The sequence below is a fragment of the Elephas maximus genome, chromosome X, assembly GCF_024166365.1.
Source record: "Elephas maximus indicus isolate mEleMax1 chromosome X, mEleMax1 primary haplotype, whole genome shotgun sequence".
In the NCBI taxonomy this organism is placed as follows: Eukaryota; Metazoa; Chordata; class Mammalia; order Proboscidea; family Elephantidae; genus Elephas; species Elephas maximus.
The window spans coordinates 177,930,370-177,944,720 of NC_064846.1; the positions used below are offsets into that span (position 1 = coordinate 177,930,370).

At 42.0% G+C, this 14,351-nt stretch overlaps 1 protein-coding gene and 1 long non-coding RNA gene across 3 annotated transcripts in view; one reads left to right on the forward strand and one right to left on the reverse strand.

The window, feature by feature from the left end:
* Positions 1-14,351, reverse strand: part of LOC126068964 (uncharacterized) — a 62,187-nt gene that overhangs the window by 14,561 nt on the left and 33,275 nt on the right. The window lies entirely within an intron of this gene.
* ARSL (arylsulfatase L) overlaps positions 1-14,351 on the forward strand; it is a 50,033-nt gene that overhangs the window by 5,547 nt on the left and 30,135 nt on the right. For both annotated transcript variants that reach the window (XM_049871753.1, XM_049871754.1), the window contains exon 2: positions 13,272-13,312. In XM_049871753.1, coding sequence (XP_049727710.1) covers positions 13,290-13,312 — 23 coding nt within the window. In that variant the 5' untranslated portion in view covers positions 13,272-13,289. The remainder of the gene's footprint in view (positions 1-13,271; positions 13,313-14,351) is intronic.

Consider the following 14,351-nt stretch of genomic DNA (forward strand, 5'->3'; position numbering starts at 1 on the left):
GGGACTGATCCCCCCTGACAACATGTCCAAAGTATGTGAGATGTACTCTCATTATCCTCACTTCTAAGGAGCATTCTGGCTAGATATTGGCAATTTCCTGTGGTTCACCTTAAAAGTCAAGGTTTCAGGGAGGCGGGGCCAAGATGGCGGACTAGGGAGACGCTACCTCAGATCCCTCTTGTAACAAAGACTCGGAAAAACAAGTGAATCGATCACATACATAACAATCTACGAACCCTGAACAACAAACACATATTTAGAGACGAAAATGAACAAATACGGGGAAGCAGCGACTGTTTTCGGAGCCTGGAGCCAGCGTCCCAGTCAGGTAAACTTGGCACCCGGTTTAGGTCAGGGCCCAGGGTTGCTGATGGCGCAAACAAGGGGTGCAGCCCTACCCCCCTGAACTCGCCCCGGGAGGGGGCCCAGCCGGTCCGCGCGGGTGGCGTGGCGATGCAGCCGGTGGGAGAAGTCCCCGGGAGGAAGTGACTGGTCTTGGAGCTGGGAGAGCAGCATCCCAGCCCGGGAATCGTGCCGCCGGGCATTTGACTGTGTGCTGTCACAGCGCAAGCATGGGGAGCAGCTCCACTCCCCTGAACTAACCCTGGGAGGGGGCCCAGCCGGTCCGTGGGGGCGGCGCCGCGACACGGCTGGTGGGATGAGAAGTCCCCGGGAGGCAGCGACTGATTTTGGAGTCGGGAGTGCAGCATCCCAGCAGGGGAACCTTGACACTGGGCGTTGGACTGGCAGCGGAGGATCTGACCGCGGCTTCAGCGGGCCAGATCCCCGGGGGCAATCTCCACACAGCCAGCACACATAGGCGACACGCCCCTTGGGAATCTCAGATATAATAGTCATTCCAAGCAAGACAAGCAACTCTGGCTATATTCTGAGGTGCTACTCTCCTATCTCTCTGATCCCTCCCCCACCCTCCCCAGGCGGCTTCATTAACATTGGAATTTCCTGAGCCAGAAGGAGGATGGCTCCGGCTCGTCGGCGGCTTTGCTTCCCTCCCCCCCTTTTTTTTTTTCCTTTTGGTCTTTTCCTAACCCACTCTTCCGGCCTGAGAGAAGGAACCACAAAAAACCCAGGGACCAAAAATCCACCCCTAATTGGACTAAAAGCACAGAACCAGCTACAGCCAAGCATATATGATCCAAATCTCAGACTTTCATCCTTACAGGGAACAAGGTGGCAGTTATAATCCAAAGGCAGTTCTGATAGGGATCTGACTGCATTTTTTTTTTAGCAGACTTTCTGGAAAAACTAGTTTCCCAGTGATGGCTCAGAGACAGCAGTCGATATCAAACCACATAAAGAAGCAGACCATGACAGCTTCTACAACCCCCCAAACAAAAGAATCAAAATCTTTCCCAAATGAAGATACAATCCTGGAATTATCAGATACAGAATATAAAAAACTAATTTACAGAATGCTTCAAGACATCAGAAACAAAATAAGGCAAACTGCTGAAAAAGCCAAGGAACACACTGATAAAACAGTTGAAGAACTCAGATTATTCAAGAACATAGTGGAAAAATTAATAAGTTGCAAGAATCCATAGAGAGACAGCATGTAGAAATCCAAAAGATTAACAATAAAATTACAGAATTAGACAATGCAATAGGAAGTCACAGGAGCAGACTCGAGCAATTAGAATGCAGACTGGGACATCTGGAGGACCAGGGAATTAACACCAACATAGCTGAAAAAAAATCAGATAAAAGAATTAAAAAAAATGAAGAAACCCTAAGAATCATGTGGGACTCTATCAAGAAGGATAACTTACATGTGATTGGAGTCCCAGAACAGGGAGGGAGGACAGAAAACACAGAGAAAATAGTTGAAGATCTCCTGACAGAAAACTTCCCTGACATCATGAAAGACGAAAGGATATCTATCGAAGATGCTCATCGAACCCCATTTAAGATTGATCCAAAAAGAAAAACACCAAGACATATTATCATCAAACTCGCCAAAACCAAAGATAAACAGAAAATTTTAAAAGCAGCCAGGGAGAAAAGAAAGGTTTCCTTCAAGGGAGAATCAATAAGAATAAGTTCAGACTACTCAGCAGAAACCATGCAGGCAAGAAGGGAATGGGATGACATATACAGAGCACTGAAGAAGAAAACTGCCAGCCAAGGATCACATATCCAGCAAAACTCTCTCTGAAATATGAAGGTGAAATTAAGATATTTACAGATAAACACAAGTTTAGAGAATTTGCAAAAACCAAACCAAAGCTACAAGAAATACTAAAGGATATTGTCTGGTCAGAAAACCAATAATATTAGATACCAGCACAACACAAAGTCACAAAACAGAACATCCTGATATCAACTCAAATAGGGAAATCACAAAAACAAATTAAGATTAATTTAAAAAAAAATGCTCGTAACAGGGAATCACTAAAGTCAATATGTAAAAGATCACAATAATCAAAAGGAGGGACTAAATACAGGTGGCATAGAACTGCCATATGGAGAGTGATACAAGGCGATATAGGACAATACAAGTTAGGTTTTTACTTAAAAAAAATAGGGGTAAATAATAAGGTAACCACAAAGAGGTATAACAACTCCATAACTCAAGATAAAAGCCAAGAAAAACGTAATGACTCAACAAACATAAAGTCAAACACTACGAAAATGAGGATCTCACAATTTACTAAGAAAAACGTCTCAGCACAAAAAAGTATGTGGAAAAATGAAATTGTCAACAACACACATAAAAAGGCATCAAAATGACAACGCTAAACACTTATTTATCTATAATTACGCTGAATGTAAATGGACTAAATGCACCATTAAAGAGACAGAGAGTCTCGGACTGGATAAAGAAACACGATCCGTCTATACGCTGCCTACAAGAGACACACCTTAGACTTAGAGACACAAACAAACTAAAACTCAAAGGATGGAAAAAAATATATCAAGCAAACAATAAGCAAAAAAGAAGAGGAGTAGCAATATTAATTTCTGACAAAATAGACTTTAGACTTAAATCCACCACAAAGGATAAAGAAGGAAACTACATAATGATAAAAGGGAAAATTGATCAGGAAGACATAACCATATTAAATATTTATGCACCCAATGACAGGGCTGCAAGATACATAAATCAAATTTTAACAGAACTGAAAAGTGAGATAGACACCTCCACAATTATAGTAGGAGACTTCAACACACCACTTTCGGAGAAGGACAGGACATCCAGTAAGAAGCTCAATAGAGAAACGGAAGACCTAATTACAACAATCAACCAACTTGACCTCATTGACTTATACAGAACTCTCCACCCAACAGCTGCAAAGTATACTTTTTTTTCTAGCGCACATGGAACATTCTCTAGAATAGACCACATATTAGGTCATAAAACAAACCTTTGCAGAATCCAAAACATCGAAATATTACAAAGCATCTTCTCAGACCACAAGGCAATAAAACTGGAAATCAATAACAGAAGAACTAGGGAAAAGAAATCAAATACTTGGAAACTGAAAAATACCCTCCTGAAAAAAGACTGGGTTATAGAAGACATCAAGGAGGGAATAAGGAAATTCATAGAATGCAACGAGAATGAAAATACTTCCTATCAAAACCTCTGAGACACAGCAAAAGCAGTGCTCAGAGGCCAATTTATATCGATAAATGCACACATACAAAAAGAAGAAAGAGCCAAAATCAGAGAACTGTCCCAACAACTTGAACAAATAGAAACTGAGCAACAAAAGAATCCATCAGGCACCAGAAGAAAACAAATAATAAAAATTAGAGCTGAACTAAATGAATTAGAGAACAGAAAAACAATTGAAAGAATTAACAAAGCCAAAAGCTGGTTCTTTGAAAAAATTAACAAAATTCATAAACCATTGGCTAGACTGACTAAAGAAATACAGGAAAGGAAACAAATAACCTGAATAAGAAACGAGAAGGACCACATCACAACAGAACCAACTGAAATTAAAAGAATCATATCAGATTATTATGAAAAATTGTACTCTAACAAATTTGCAAACCTAGAAGAAATGGATGAATTCCTGGAAAAACACTACCTACCTAAACTAACACATTCAGAAGTAGAACAACTAAATAGACCCATAACAAAAAAAGAGATTGAAACGGTAATCAAAAAACTCCCAACAAAAAAAAGTCCTGGCCCGGACGGCTTCACTGCAGAGTTCTACCAAACTTTCAGAGAAGAGTTAACACCACTACTACTAAAGGTATTTCAAAGCATAGAAAATGATGGAATACTACCCAACTCATTCTATGAAGCCACCATCTCCCTGATACCAAAACCAGGTAAAGACGTTACAAAAAAAGAAAATTACAGACCTATATCCCTCATGAACATTGATGCAAAAATCCTCAACAAAATTCTAGCCAATAGAATTCAACAACATATCAAAAAAATAATTCACCACGATCAAGTGGGATTTATACCAGGTATGCAAGGCTGGTTTAATATCAGAAAAACCATTAATGTAATCCACCACATAAATAAAACAAAAGACAAAAATCACATGATCTTATTAATTGATGCAGAAAAGGCATTTGACACAGTCCAACACCCATTTATGATAAAAACTCTCACCAAAATAGGAATTGAAGGAAAATTCCTCAACATAATAAAGGGCATCTATGCAAAGCCAACAGCCAACATCACTCTAAATGGAGAGAGCCTGAAAGCATTTCCATTGACAACGGGAACCAGACAAGGATGCCCTTTATCACCGCTCTTATTCAACATTGTGCCAGAAGTCCTAGCCAGAGCAATTAGGCTAGACAAAGAAATAAAGGGCATCTGGATTGGCAAGGAGGAAGTAAAATTATCTCTATTTGCAGATGACATGATCTTATACACAGAAAACCCTAAGGAATCCTCCAGAAAACTACTGAAACTAATAGAAGAGTTTGGCAGAGTCTCAGGTTATAAAATAAACATACAAAAATCACTTGGATTCCTCTACATCAACAAAAAGAACACCGAAGAGGAAATAACCAAATCAATACCATTCACAGTAGCCCCCAAGAAGATAAAATACTTAGGAATAAATCTTACCAAGGATGTAAAAGACCTATACAAAGAAAACTACAAAGCTCTACTACAAGAAATTAAAAAGGACATACTTAAGTGGAAAAACATACCTTGCTCATGGATAGGAAGACTTAACATAGTAAAAATGTCTATTCTACCAAAAGCCATCTACACATATAACGTACTTCCGATCCAAATTCCAATGTCATTTTTTAAGGTGATAGAGAAACAAATCACCAATTTCATATGGAAGGGAAAGAAGCCTCGGATAAGCAAAGCATTACTGAAAAAGAAGAAGAAAGTGGGAGGCGTCACTCTACCTGATTTCAGAAGCTATTATACAGCCACAGTAGTCAAAACAGCCTGGTACTGGTACAACAACAGGCACATAGACCAATGGAACAGAATTGAGAACCCAGATATAAATCCATCCACATATGAGCTGCTGATATTTGACAAAGGCCCAGTGTCAGTTAATTGGGGAAAAGATAGCCTATTTAACAAATGGTGCTGGCATAACTGGATATCCATTTGCAAAAAAATGAAACAGGACCCATACCTCACACCATGCACAAAAACTAACTCCAAGTGGAGCAAAGACCTAAACATAAAGACTAAAACGATAAAGATCATGGAAGAAAAAATTGGGACAACCCTAGGAGCCCTAATACAAGGCATAAACAGAATACAAAACATTACCAAAAATGACGAAGAGAAACCAGATAACTGGGAGCTCCTAAAAATCAAACACCTATGCTCATCTAAAGACTTCACCAAAAGAGTAAAAAGACCACCTACAGACTGGGAAAGAATTTTCAGCTATGACATCTCCGACCAGCGCCTGATCTCTAAAATCTACATGATTCTGTCAAAACTCAACCACAAAAAGACAAACAACCCAGTCAAGAAGCGGGCAAAGGATATGAACACACACTTCACTAAAGAAGATATTCAGGCAGCTAACAGATACATGAGAAAATGCTCTCGATCATTAGCCATTAGAGAAATGCAAATTAAAACTACGATGAGATTCCATCTCACTCCAACAAGGCTGGCATGAATCCAAAAAACACAAAATAATAAATGTTGGAGAGGCTGCGGAGAGATTGGAACTCTTATACACTGCTGGTGGGAATGTAAAATGGTACAACCACTTTGGAAATCTATCTGGTGTTATCTTAAACAGTTAGAAATAGAACTACCATACAACCCAGAAATCCCACTCCTCGGAATATACCGTAGAGAAACAAGAGCCTTCACACAAACAGATATATGCACACCCATGTGTACTGCAGCTCTGTTTACAATAGCAAAAAGCTGGAAGCAACCAAGGTGTCCATCAACAGATGAATGGGTAAATAAATTGTGGTATATTCACACAAAGGACTACTACACATCGATAAAGAACAGTGACGAATCTGTCAAACATTTCATAACATGGAGGAACCTGGAAGGCATTATGCTGAGCGAAATCAGTCAGAGGCAAAAGGACAAATATTGTATAAGACCACTATTATAAGATCTTGAGAAATAGTATAAACTGAGAAGAACACATACTTTTGTGGTTACGACGGGGGGAGGGAGGGAGGGAGAGGGATTTTTACTGATTAATTAGCAGATAAGAACTGCTTTAGGTGAAGGGAAGGACAACACTCAATACATGGAAGGTCAGCTCAACTGGACTGGACTGGACCAAAAGCAAAGAAGTTTCCGGGATAAAATGAATACTTCAAAGGTCAGCGGAGCAAGGGCGGGGGTTTGGGAACCATGGTTTAAGGGGATTTCTAAGTCAATTGGCAAAATAATTCTATTATGAACACATTCTGCATCCCACTTTGAAATGTGGCATCTGGGGTCTTAAAAGCTAACAAGCGGCCATCTAAGATGCATCAATTGGTCTCAACCCACCTGGAGCAAAGGAAAATGAAGAACACCAAGGTCACACGACAATTAAGAGCCCAAGAGACAGAAAGGGCCACATGAACCAGAGACCTACATCATCTTGAGACCAGAAGAACTAGTTGGTGCCCGGCCACAACCGATGACTGCCCTGACAGGGAACACAACAGAGAACCCCTGAGGGAGCAGGAGATCAGTGGGATGCAGACCCCAAATTCTCATAAAAAGACCAGACTTAATGGTCTGATTGAGACTAGAGGAATCCTGGCGGTCATGGTCCCCAAACCTTCTGTTGGCACAGGACAGGAACCACCCCAGAAGACAACTCATCAGACATGAAAGGGACTGGACAGTGGGTGGGAGAGAGATGGTGATGAAGAGTGAGCTAATTATATCAGGTGGACACTTGAGACTGTGTTGGCATCTCCTGTCTGGAGGGGGGATGGGAGGATAGAGAGAGTTGGAGGCTGGCAAAGTTTTCACGAAAGGAGAGACTGGAAGGGCTGACTCATTAGGGGGAGAGCAAGTGGGAGTAAGGAGTAAGATGTGTATTAACTTACATGTGACACACTGACTTGATTTGTAAACGTTCACTTGAAGCTCAATAAAAGTTAATTAAAAAAAAAGTCAAGGTTTCAAACAAAGTTAATTGGATAGACTCATAAATTGCTGAGAGGCTCATTTGTTGTTTCAGAGTGTTTTATTTATTATCTTTTAATCATCAGTGCTTGGATAGAATGATAAAATGGCATACAGCCCCACACCCAGAACAACACTTCTCATTAAGTTGGCTCCAACCCCATGTGTATCAGACTATAACTGCTCCATAGGGTTTTCAACGGCTAACTTCTCAGAAGCAGATCTCCAAGCCTTTCTTCCAAGGTGCCTCTGGGTGGACTTGAACCTCCAACTTTTTGGTTAGCAGCCGAGCACGTTCATTGCTGTTGTTAACTGCCGTCGAGTTGCCTCCAACTCATGGCAACCCTGTGTGTGCAGAGAACAGCTATGCTCCACGGGGTTTTCAATGGCTGAGTTTTGGGAAGTAGATCACTGGACGTTTCCTCTGAGGCACCTCTGGGTAAGCTCGAACCTCCAAACTTTATGTTAGCAGGTGAGCTCAGTAACCATTTACAAAACCCAGGGGCTCCTGGCACAACTGCCTACATGTTAAAAAATAGACAACAGTTTAAAAACATAAGGAGACCCATAGATTGGTGAAAGTACATGGTTTTTGAGGTCCCAAGTTTTTGGGTGCTGGTGAAGTCCGTGAAACCTAAGGGCACAGGGAGGCCCCGTACACGTTCTAGAACTTTCTGTGTTGGATCCGACTCTGGGCCTGGGTCCTGGCAAACAAAGACTCCTTTCTCTGCTCTCCAAGAATGGCCCAGTGAGTTTTCACAGAGCAGAAAAGCAACGTGATTTGAAAACCAGTCCCCTTCGAGCCGACCCCAACTCGTGGTGACCCTATGTCTCTCAGAGAAGAACCGTGCTCCGTAGGGTTTTCTGTGGATGATTGCTGGAAAGCTGGTTGCCGGGACTTTCTTCCAAAGCACCTGAGTGCACTCCAACCTCCAACTTTTTGGCTAGCAGTGAAGCGTGTTAACCGTTTGCCCCACCCAGGGACTCCCTAGGAACAGCACGTTAACCATATCCTCTCCATCAGTCCAATCTCTACCGTGTATGCCATATTTGGTATTTTATGGATAACTGGTTCAGTCCATTGCAAATCTATGGGAACCTTGCTTGTTCATTTAACAGACGTTTCTCAGCAGAAAATAGTTGGTGTTCATTATTGTTGTTAGTTGCCACCAAGTTGGCGCTAACTCGCAGCGACCCCATGTGTGTCAGAGTAGAACTGTGCTCCACAGGGTTTCCAAAGACTGGGATTTTGGAAGTAGATCAGCAGATCTTTCTTCCGAGGTACCTCTGGGTGGACTCCAACCCCAAAACAGTTAGCAGCCAAGCTTGTTAACCATTCGCAAGGCCGGGGGGACTCCAATCAAGACTTGGAGGAAGGTGGACGGGTTATGGCAATTTGCCTTCGGAAGTTACCGCAGGCAGACTCCACTCTTTCTGCTGGTAGAATCACCTCCAACTCCAGGTATCCAAAATGGAACTCGTTAACTGCTCTGATTTCAATATTGCTCTTTATAAAAGAAATAAATAAAGAGATAACCTTTGCTAAGCAACTTTGCTGCAAATGTTCTTCCAATTTTTTTTTTTCTAGCTACAGACTTTTTTTTCAAATATTATGCTTTTATTCATTGTATTTTGAGCCACTCCTTGGAAATCCTATGGGGCAGTTCTACTGTGTCCTATAGGAGTCGGAATCCACTCGACAGCAATGGGTTTTGGGTGGGTGAGAGTTAGTCAGCCAGGGTTTGAGAATGAGGGTGAGGGTATTAAATCGTCAGACCGTCTAACTTTTTTCTGTGTACAACTTTAGGTAGCTTCCTTAGCTACCGATCAGACTCAGAGACGGTGTTAGAATTCTGCACACCTACCTCCGTGAAAACTCATGTTGCCTCTGCTGTTTTTTTTTCTTTTTTTTTTAATTCTGCTTTAGGTGAAAGTTTAGAGCTCAAGTTAGTTTCTCATACGAAAATCTATATACACATTGCTATGTGACCCTAGTTTTTATCCCACTAACGTGACTGCGCACTCCCCCTCTCCACCCCGGATTTCCTGTGTCCATTCAACCACCTCCTGCCCCTTACTGGCTTCTTATCTCGCCTCTGGATGGGAGCTGCCTATTTAGTCTCATGTATCCACTTGAACTAAGAAGCACACTCTTCACGAGCGTTATTTCATGTTTTATGTTCCAGTCTAATCTTTGTCTGAAGAGTTGGCTTCAGGAATGGTTTTAGCTGTGGGTTAACAGAGAGCCTGGGGGGCCATGTACACTGGGGCTCCTCTAGTCTCAGTCAGACCATGAAGCGTGGTCTTTTTACGTAAATTTGAGCTCTGCACCCCACTCTTCTCTGGCTCTGTCTGGGATGCTGTGTTGTGTTCCCTGTCAGGGTTCCTCTGCTCCTTCAACAGCAGCGGGCAGGGATGTCTTCAGGGAGAGAATGGCTGGGGGTGGGGTCATTCAAAAGCCTCGTTTTCTGTCTCTCGTGTCATCACTTCAGCTAATTTTGTCCGTCTCTTTTAATTTAGCTTACTTCTAGCTCTAGAAATATGACTGCTTCTATTTCTTCAGATAAAACTCTGAGAGGTCCCGTACAAGAGGTTTGCTTTTCTTCCTTCCTTCCTTCCTTTCTTTTCTTCTTCTCCTCTTCCTTCCCTTTTTCCTCCTCCTCCTCTTTTTTCTTCTCCTCCTACATTTCCTCCTCCTCCTTCTTCTTCTTCTTTTCTTTTTACCTTTATTAAACTCACACAAGTGCCCATCAGCACATGAATGGATAAACAAACTGTGGTTCATTCACGCAAAAGAATATTGTTGTTGTTAGGTGTCGTCAAGTAGGTTCCAACTCATAGTGACCCTATGCACAACAGAACAAAACACTGCCCGGTCCTGAGCCATCCTCACAACCACTGCTACGTTTGAGCCCACGGTTGCAACCATCCACTGTGTCACTCCATCTTATTGAGGGTCTTCCTCTTTTTCACTGACCCTCTACTTTACCAAGCATGATCTCCTTCTCCAGGGACTGATCCCTCCTGATAACCTGTGCAAAGTATGTGAGACAAAATCTCGCCATCCTTGCTTTCAAGGAGCATTCTGGCTGTACTTCTTCCGAGACAGGTTTGTTTGTTCTTATCACAGTCCATGGTATGTTCAATATTCTTCGACAACACTCCAATTCAAAGGCGTCAATTCTTCCTCAGTCTTCCTTATTCATTGTCCATCTTTTCCATACATGTGAGGCGATTGAAACGCCATGGTATAGGTCAGGTGCACCTTAGTTATCAAGGTGATGTCTTTGCTTTTTAACATTTCAAGGAAGTCTTTTGCAGCAGATTTGTCCAGTGCAATACGTCATTTGATTGCTGCTTCCATGGGCATTGATTGTGGATCCAAGTAAAATGAAGTCCTTAACTACTTCAGGAGCTCTGGTGGCACAGTGGTTAAAGCAATCGGCTGCCAGCCAAAAGGTTCGAACCCACTGTGGGAGAAAGATGTGGCAATCTGCTTCCGTAAAGATTTACAGTCTAGGAAACACTACGGGGCAGTTCTACTCTGTCCTATACGGTCACTATGAGTCAGAATCAACTCGACAGCTGAGGGTTTGGTTTAGTTTTTGTTGACAACTTCAATCTTTTCTCCATTTATCATGATGTTGCTTATTGGTCCAGTTGTGAGGATTTTTTGTTTCTTTATGTTGAGGTGTAACCCATACTGAAGGCTGTGATCTTTGATCTTCATCAGTTAGTACTTCAAGTCCTCATCACTTTCAGCAAGAAAGGTTTTGTCATCTGCATAACGCAGGTTGTTACTGAGTCTTCCTCCAATCCTGATGCCCCGTTCTTCTTCATATAGTCCAGTTTCTCATATTATTTGCTCAGCATACAGATTAAATAGGTATGGTCAAAGAACACAGCCCTGACGCACACTTTTCCTGACTTTAAACCAATCAGTATCCCCTTGTTCTGTCCAAACAACTGCCTCTTGATCTATGTAAAGGTTCCTCATGAGCTCCATTAAGTGTTCTGGAATTCCCATTCTTCGCAATGTTATCCATAGTTTGTCATGATCCACACAGTCGAATGCCTTTGCATAGTCAATAAAACACGGGTAAACATCCTTCTGGTATTCTCTGCTTTCAGCCAGGATCCATCTGGCATCAGCAATGATATCCCTGGTTCCACGTCCTCTTCTGAAATCAGCCTGAATTTCTGGCAGTTCCCTGTCGATATACTGCTGCAGCCATTTTTGAATGATCTTCAGCAAAATTTTGCTTGCCTGTGATATTAACAATATTGTTCTATAATTTCCACATTCGGTTGGATCACCTTTCTTGGGAATAGACATAAATATGGATCTTTTCCAGTCAGTTGGCCAGGAAGCTGTCTTCCATATTTCTTGGCATAGACGAGTGAGTACCTCCAGTGCTGCATCTGTTTGTTGAAACATCTCAATTGATATTCCATCAATTCCTGGAGCCTTGTTTTTCGCCAGTGCCCTCAGAGCAGCTTGGACTTCTTCCTTCAGTATCATCAGTTCCTGATCATATGCCACCTCTTGAAATGTTTGAACGTTGGCCAATGACTCTGTGTATTCCTTCCATGGAGTGTGACTTCCGTTATTTATTCTATTTGTGCCTAGAATTCCTGAAGATACTACAGTTACTTTTAACATTTGCAAAGTAGGAACCTCTGTAGCCACATTTCTACGGCCAATTCAGCACTAGCTGACTGGAAAACTTCTTCCCGTATGTAATATCACAGTATACAGACGTTTCTACTCTAAAATGGCTAAAAGAAAAAAAAAAAGACTGGTAATAAAAAAAAAAAACATTCTATGCTGAGGACCTTCAGGTACTTTTCACAGGCTGTAATCTTTATGGAAGTACATCACCAGGTCTGTCTCCTAAGGAGCTGCTGGGTGGGTTTGAACTGCCTACCTTATCAGTTAGCTGAGCGCTTAACCATTGCACCACCAGGGCTCTTTCCTTTAAAGATTACAGCCTAGAAAACCCTGTGGAGCAGTTCTACTGTGTCACATGGGGTCGCTATGAGGCAGAATCAACTCAATGGCACACCACAACAACAACGGTCTACTTCTTCAACAGTGTTCAACATTTTTAAAGACTTTTCACAAGGAAGAGCACTACTTCATGAGTTTTTAGTAATTATTGCAAGTTCTTTTGCTATGGATACCATTGGAGAGAATCAAAGTTTTCCATTCTAGTAATGTGCTCACAGTTTTAAATGTGGAATTAGCTCATTTCTTTTTGCCTATGGAGGCCCTGGGTGTTAACAGTTACCGTGCTCTGCTGCTAACCAAAAGGTTGGAGGTTCAAGTCCACCCAGAGGCACCAACAAAGAAAAGGCCTGGCTATCTATTTCCAAACAAAAACCAGGCTTTGAAACCCTACGGAGCACGGTTGTACTCTGACACACATGAGGTTGCCCTGAATTGGAGTCTCTGGGTGGGGCAGATGGTTAACGTGCTTGGCCGCTAACCAAAAGGCTGGAGATTTGAGTTCACACAGAGGGTCCTCAGACAAGAAGGCCTGGTGATCTACCATCAAAAAATTCAGCCATTGAAAATCCTATGGAGCACAGTTCTATTCTGACACACGTGGGGGCACCATGAGACAGATCAACTTGATGGAAACAGGTTTGGTTTTTATGTCATTAGTAACATCTTCATTTCTTACAGGAAGAAACCAAAGAGAACATGTTGGATCCGGGACATTCTTGGTAAGATAGAATAATCTGAACTAATGAATATTCTAATTCTGCGTCTGTGTTTCTTGGTGTCACTTTCTTGAAATGCATTGATCACAAAGAGTGGCTTCACTTAGTTAGCAGCAGGCTATGCTTCCGGAAGACTGGGCTTGGAACTCACGACTTATGAGCACTGCGTGCTGCCTACCTTGAGCTGTCCCAGGCAGCCGGGGAAGAAATTCTATTTCATTCGCTCACACCAAGTAGACAACCTTCCCTACCTTTCAGACGGTGTCTGCTTTTTCAGGGAGCCCACCTTTTTAATATTTTACTGTATTTTTGGTGATAGTACACACAACAAAACACTCTCCCATTCCACAGTTTCTAGACATAACGCTTAGTGACATTGGTTACGTTCTTCACATCGTACCAGCATTCTCTTTGTTTCCGTTCTTGCTGTTTTACCCCCATTAACTTACATTCACTACCCCCCAACTTTCTCATCTATACCTTACAAAAACTGTCGACCCTTTGGTCTCACGTAGATAATTTTTTCAAAGAGCGCAGTTCTCAAGGGTGACAGTTTTTACTCTATTTTTTTTTGAATAATATTTTATTGTGTTTTCAGTAAAGGTTTTACATAGTCGTTTAGGTTCTCATTCAACAATTTGTGTACAAGCTGTTCAGTGACATTGGTTACGTTCTTCACAATGCGTGAACATTCTCATTATTTCCATTTGGGATATTCCATTGACATTCTTTACTTTTTGAGCTAAACTGCTATTTAATTTAAAAGTGACTTCAGGAGGCGGAGCCAAGATGGCGGACTAGGCAGACGCTACCTCGGATCCCTCTTACAACAAAGACACGGAAAAACAAGTGAATCGATCACATACATAACAATCTACGAACCCTGAACAACAAACACAGATTTAGAGACGGAGAACGAACTAATACGGGGAAGCAGCGATTGTTTCCAGAGCCTGGAGCCAGCATACCAGTCAGGTACGGCACAAGCACAGAGACCTGCTCCACCCCCCTGAACTAACCCCGGGAGGGGGACTAGCCGGTT